The sequence below is a fragment of the Mus pahari genome, chromosome 5 (assembly GCF_900095145.1).
Source record: "Mus pahari chromosome 5, PAHARI_EIJ_v1.1, whole genome shotgun sequence".
Lineage (NCBI taxonomy): Eukaryota > Metazoa > Chordata > Mammalia > Rodentia > Muridae > Mus > Mus pahari.
Window position 1 is genome coordinate 126698901 of NC_034594.1, and position 6891 is coordinate 126705791.

Consider the following 6891-nt stretch of genomic DNA (forward strand, 5'->3'; position numbering starts at 1 on the left):
CACACACACACACACACGCGCGCACACACACACACACACACACGCGCGCACTGCTAAACAAATGAACAAATTTGTGATAAATAGCTTTTAAGGACAGTAGAGGTTAACAGAATACGAACCCTCTTTTAAAGGATTTTGTTTGCATTTCTGCCATGATGTGGGACCGTCCTCAATTTGTTCGACCACTCTGAGCCTTATTTTCCCCGATAGAAGAGAGGATAATGTCACTCACTTTCCCAGGCTACTCTAAGTGTTAGAGATGAAGCATCTCCTGAGCATTTGCCGTTGCTCATTAATGAATATTTATAGTCACTTTCATTGCTGGATTAGAATTAGGTATAGCTGTTCTAAATTTTAATACAGCATGCCCCTTGGGAGGGTTTAATTGAACAGCTTGCTCTCTCTATTTAGGCAGCTTCGACTTGGGTGTAAGGTCTTTACCAGTTGGGTAGAATGCTATTAGCCCCTACTAGTGACATATAGAGAGATGTACATTTACCAGGGTCTGTCTGTATTGGGCATCTATTGACCTTGGTAGTTAAGGAAGAATGAGAGAGAATATTTAGGGGGACCTTCATTAACAACTGGCTTGAGACTCACACTAGTCTGGTATCAACACCCTTGATTAAGGTTCATTGATTTGAGGATTCTTGCCACTGTTCTCTTATCTATCTCTCCTTTTTTAGACAGGCTTTGTACTTTGTAGTCTCTCTCTCTCTCTCTCTCTCTCTCTCTCTCTCTCTCTCTCTCTCTCTCCCCTTCTCTGTCTTCCCTCTCTCCCTCTTTTCTTTTTCCTTCCTTCCCTCCTCCTTCTCCTCCTTCTCCTCCTTCTCCTCCTCCTCTTCCTCCTCCTCTTCTTCCTCTTCTTTTTCGACATGGTCTCCTTGCATAACTCTGCCTTCCTGGAATTCAGACTGGCCTTGAATTTATAGAGACCCAGCTGCCTCTGCATCTTGAGTGCCGGGATTAAGGTGTGTGCCACCAAACCCACTAGTCTCTTGTTTCTTCACTTACTTTACTTACACCACGAAACTAAGCCTATCTGGACTTCAGCCTCCACAACATTTCTTCTGGAATCCGGAGGAATAAAGCCCAGGAAAGCAGTTTGAGGAGCATTAGTGAACCTAAAGAGTGAGATGCTGCTGTTGATGGGCCCGCTGCCCAGTAGGTGCCCTGGACTCTGCGGGCCTGTGACTTTGCTCTCTGTTTGTATCTCCAGGTGAATATCGATTTCCAGACCCGAGAGGCCACGAGGAAGAACATGCAAGAGCCATCCCTGACTTGTTTTGATCAAGCTCAGGGAAAAGTCCACAGCCTCATGGAGAAAGACTCTTACCCTAGGTTCCTGAGATCCAAAATGTACTTAGATCTGCTGTCCCAAAGCCAGAGGAGGCTCAGCTAGACCTCGGATGGGGACTCTTTCCCCTTGCTGCCAAGACCATATTCTAACGTGAAATGTCATAGATGTCCAAAGGCGCTGGGGTTTGGGGTAGAAGGCTGGGGGCGTGACAAGGGAATGAAGGGCTTTTCCAAAGTGTGACCAAGCTGATGGAGCCAGGACTCTATTCCTTCTACCCAGATTTGTGTTTTGGTTAGAGGCAGCACTGCTGCTATTACCCTTCTCTGGGTGGGCCAGTAACTGGCCCTTCATAATGCCTTCGGTCATCTCTATTGAGAAGGCAGATTCACTGTGCCGGGCTAATTTGTAAATAACGCAAATGCAGCTCCCATGACCTCCACACCACACCCTCTTCAGCAGGATTCCTGGCCTTCACCTTGTCCTTTCTCCCAAGGGAGGATTAGCTAGATGCCTCAGGTTCTCAGTTCTGATGCACTGTTACAACCCAGTGGCCCAGCCTGAGTAACTGGACCTCACAGTTAAGAAGAGAGGTCTCTTTGGAATTCCATTTCCCTAGCACCATTGACAGGTGACCTCTGATAAGGGATATACATTCCCTGGAGTTGGCTGTGTCTTCCATTTCCACGGGGCCGATAGGGAGTCTGAGGTCCCTTTTCAGTCTAAGGAATTCACTGAACTTCCTTACACTTGCAATTCTAGAAAGGGTCTTGGGAGATTTCTCCCATGACTTCTGAGCGGAGCTGTCCTTTTGAAAGATAAGGGTCTGTGAATCTTCAATTCTATTAAGAACTTTCCTAGAAGCCGAGTGACCAGGGAATGTAGCATCAGTAGACGTTTGTGCAAGGAGGCTCCATATGACCTGTCTGTTGCCTAATGTATTCCATGTCCTCACTTTCCCGTGGCATCACATAGCACTGATCTCTTAGGATGAAAGATGGCTTGGCAAAGGGAGGCACATTCCCATAGCATGACAACTTCCCCAGTGCCTGTTGCTTTCCCTGTCTCTCCACCTCCTTCTTCCATGCAGGGCATGTAACTATGATGGGGGAGACTGAGAACCTAGCCCGAAACTCTCATTGCAGCTTGCTTCCTGGACATACTTTCTTAGAAAGGGTCCACTTTTGGCTGTTGAGAAATAGCTCCCTTCTTGGTCTCTAGCCTTTGGGACTGACCTGGGAAGATCACTGTGAATACCAGACTGCCAGACTGCAGAAACTCTCCTGTAATGTTTGTGCAGTACCCTGGCGCTGTGGTGGCGGTGGTGGCGGTGGTGGCGGTGGCGGCTCCTGGAAACGGACCAGGATACTCTTTCTTGGAGGAGGCATGAACATCATGGAATCTCTGAAGTTACCCAGGAGAAAGCTGACCCTGCCATCTCCTGCAGGGACAGAAAGAGGAATCTTCAGCACAGAGAGCAGAAGATGAAAGATGAACCTAGAAGCTGCGACCTCTGGGTGAACTGAGAATGTGGTGAAGGTACCACTGTGATAATTCACAACCAGTCAACTTGGGCCCATTGAAGAGCCATAACCTTTTGGCTTGAGTGAATGAAATTGTCTGTGGCCAGGCTGCCCTAGAAAGTAGGAGGTGGACACTCTCCTTTTGTGGGGCACTAGCCCTTCTGAGGCATCCTAGGGTTTGTATTCTGGTCTTGGAGAATCCGTTCCTTCCTTGGTTGTAGCCAGACAAGGCCAAGAAGACCCCCTGAGTCCTACCGTATTAGTGCCAACTGCCCTTCCAGGTGACACACTGTCATCTGTGAGAGGGTGTTAGTGTCTGGGTGTGAACCTCAGAGAGAGAGAGAGAACATCTACTTCCTAGGCCTCACACTGAAGGACCTGCAGCAGTCATTTAAAAAGAACTCTGAAGCTTCAAATGGTGATCCTAGTCAGAGCACATAGATTTCCCCATCCTGACATAAAAATATTCTTAGCTAAAGCTGCCAGAATTAATGTAATGATTAAATTCTCTCACAGGGTATTTTAAACATTGTTTACATATGAAATGTGCATCTGCTGCCAAATGCTACTGTCGAATATGCGGTGCATATACACTGGACCAGCAGTGATGGAATTGTCCCAGATGGGTCTTCTCAACACTGGCCCTGTCCCAATGCAAAACGGCACCCTTGCTTAGGGCCTAGAGTTCTTGCCAGTTCTTGGTGGGATGAAGGTTGCAGATGATGATGTCATGCACCCTGGTGACTCCTTTCCACATGGGGGGTATGAAGGACCAAGTTTGAGTATCCTGAATTTTGTAGCTAGATAAGTTTGTGTAGTTTGTGTCTGTGTCGAGGAGCAGATAGCCCCATTTATGGTACTCCCATGGAGCATCTCGTGTGTGTGTGTGTGTGTGTGTGTGTGTGTGTGTGTGTGTGTCTGTTTGTGTTTGGTTGTGAGTTGTGAGTCTTGGGCAGTACACCGCAGACATGATCTTCCCATGTGAGTAGCTTTTCACATACCCTATCTCCCCTGCTTCTCCTAGAAAGCACAGAGTTTCTATCCCCGATACCTCCTATTAGGCACTTTGGTCATGCTAGCCCAGGTTTTGGTCTGTGGTGAGACAGAGAAATGTTTACAACATCTAGAGCAATATCCAAGCATACCTCATCTCCGAGCTTCCATGTCTCCCAGCCCCCTCCTCTCATCTCTTCCTCTACGAGCTTCATCTGCCTCACTGGGTTGTCATCACCGATGCCACCATTTCCATTTGATGTCTTCCTTTGCTCCAGCCATGCGAGTGTGCTGACGACTGGCCCCGGACTCAGGCCAGCCCAGGCAGCAGGACACAGTGCTGTGACTTTCCATCCCTGAGCTACCTGTTGGTCCCACCGGAGTGTTGACTTGCTTTGGGTCTGGTGTGTGGTTGGCCGTTGCTCTTGTGGACTAACTAGATCTCAGTCACTGACAATTCAAGCGTTCTGGGTTGAAGGGGGAGTGATACCCCGAAGTAGTATTTATTTATTAAGCATGAGCATGAAGAATAGGGGGCACCTTGAAAGCCCCTCACAAACGCTAATTCCCAGCTTCCACACCCGGAGGAGGTGCTGATCCTATAGACCTAGGCAAGGGGCCCATAAAGCAACACTGAACAAAAGAAAGAAGCTCCTGGATATGTAATGGCCTGCAGGCACTGGACAAAGATGGCCCAAGACAGTGGTTCTCAGCCTGGCTGCTCACTAGGCTTACCTGGAAAAGGGGAGCACAAAAAAAAAAAACAACCCATCATTGTCAACAACAACAACAAAAAACTTAACTGTTCAGTTTCTACCATAGAGTAGCTAAATCGGAGAGGCTCGGAGGGAGCCAGGTGGCAGTTTTTAATGTCTCGCTAGCGGTTCCAATGTGCAGATGTGGACAGGAAACAGCAGCCTAAGCAATGAAGAGGAACAGGGCTGAGTAAAACAGGGCCCGACAGCCCACCTGGATGCCTAAAGCTGCCCTGCCCACTCTGCAGCTGGCCCTCGTGGTGGTTGCCTCCTGCCTCTCAGTCTGACTGGCTCCTTTGAGGTCATGTTTGGATTCAGGCTAAATGCAGTCATTGGCAGTAGGTCCGCCAAGGTCGAGGACATCAAGGGCACTTGACGGAGAACTGTTTCTGCCTTGCTTCCCCGGCCTTTACCACAGCGCTTCCTCCCCGGCCTGCATCATGGACTCTATCTCCATTTGTCTTCATATACTCTTGTGTTTGGCCATTGTGTGTCAGGCTGTGCCTCTGTACCCAAGGTCACGCAATAGGGGGAGTGAAGGGTGTCTCTGCGGTGACGGTCGTGATACAACAGCTTCCAAATTTCTCTGTGGAGTGTGGCCCTTTCCTGGATGAATTCTGGGAGGCTTTTCCAAGACTACAGTGTGACGCGGATTCCTGCTTCAAGCTCTCACCATTTTCTTTGGCCCCATGTTGGAAAGGCAGCAAGGAAGCTGCAAGCTGGCTCTGTTTTCTGATGCTTTCTCCAGAACTTGCTGCTTTGAGAAACCAAAGCTGTGAAGAGGCAAATGCTCTGGCCAGGTGTTTGTCCTGGCTGGGTCCACACGCCCTGGACGATAGAGAAGCTCTCTCTGCTGAAAGGGGAAGACATGAGAACCAGGGGAGGGTGGGCAAGGTGGGGGAAGCCTGAGGAGGAAGGGGCAAGGCAGGAGAGACCCCCAGTTGCTTCTCTGCCTTCCAGAGGGAAAGGGGGAGGGGGGCACATTCATAGACAGGATGGTCTTCTAGCGAGAACCCCAGAACTCCGTCGACCCTGTAGAGGATCTGTGGTTTTCTACGCTTGCCTTCAGTCTGTCAAGTGTCAGCTTTCCTGAGATCCATCCCCTTCCAGTTAAAACAGGAGAGGTGGTACCAATACTCCTGGCCCTGGGCATCTGTGCCACCGTGTCACTTGGCATGAGACAAGGAGGAAGAAGCCAAGAGGAGAGATGGCTTTCTGTCCCTGTGGCTTCTCAAAGACTCTACAGGATGCCGTAGGGGCACAATGGGATACGTCAGGATGGGACGTTTTTGGGTTTGGGGTCCTCTCAATAAACTGTTTATTTCTTGAACTTAACCCCTCTGCTCCTTCCCCTCTGCCAGGTTACAACAAGGCAAGTAGCCCCCCCCCCCATGCGCCCCGACCACAGTAGCCTTAGCTGGTCATTCACGGAGCACAACGCAGCTCATCTGCCCTATAAACCGCTTGGCCGACCGAATCCTCATTGAGTTCTTTCATTACCATGTAAAGTGAAATACTCTCACCTTTACTATACACAGGCTGTGAGAACATAATAAACAAAACCTGAACAAGCTGCCCTTCGCTCTCTGCCCACATTTCTGGCTGGCTGACTCTCTATGAGCAAACTCTTCCCACAACACGTGGACTCCGCAGGGGGGCAGCGCGTGGCCTGGCCCTGCAGTGTCTGGCACGGGGCTGGCCACCAGGGAGAATAGGGGTGTGGAAAGACACGGGTTGATGGAGAACGGTCAGGGGCTGAGCATAGGGGGTGGTTATGAGAGTGGCTTTGTGAAGTGCTATACAAATGTCAGGTGGTATTTTTATTTGTGCCACCTACGGCTTGAAAATGCTGGGAGAGAAAAGGCTGGCGGCGGTTTGGAAGTTTGTTCAGCTGGGGCCATCTGAGACCCAGTTGGTTCATATGGCTTATAGCTGTCGATTGCTTTGTGCAACGGTGTCTCCCTGAAAGGTGCTGCGTTAGTCATCAAATCTTTGTGCCTGGTGCTCAGGTCCTGCTGAGGGGACAGAGGGAGAGTGGGCCACTGACTCTGCTTGCCAGAGGCTTATCCTTCAGGTGGGCTGAAAAGATGGAGGCGCACTGAAACTTTATAATCCAAATACATCCAAATTAAAATAAAATCAGACCAGAGAAGGTCTGGCTTTAGTGGAAAGCTGATTTTTCGTCAAAGGTAAAACCTTTGGGTTATATATAGAAAGGGTTATTATGCAAACAATACCCGTCAAATCCCAGTGTTGCTGACCTGGAATCATGGCCACCAGGAAGACGGCTGACTTTTGCCCTCTCTGGAGAATACATGTGGTA

The 6891-nt window shown here is 49.3% G+C and overlaps 1 protein-coding gene across 2 annotated transcripts in view; it reads left to right on the forward strand.

Moving 5' to 3' along the window:
- Rgs8 (regulator of G protein signaling 8) overlaps positions 1-2559 on the forward strand; it is a 40464-nt gene extending 37905 nt beyond the window's left edge. For both annotated transcript variants that reach the window (XM_021198083.2, XM_029538788.1), the window contains one exon: positions 1220-2559. In XM_021198083.2, coding sequence (XP_021053742.1) covers positions 1220-1402 — 183 coding nt within the window. In that variant the 3' untranslated portion in view covers positions 1403-2559. The remainder of the gene's footprint in view (positions 1-1219) is intronic.
- Positions 2560-6891: the final 4332 nt, after the last annotated feature.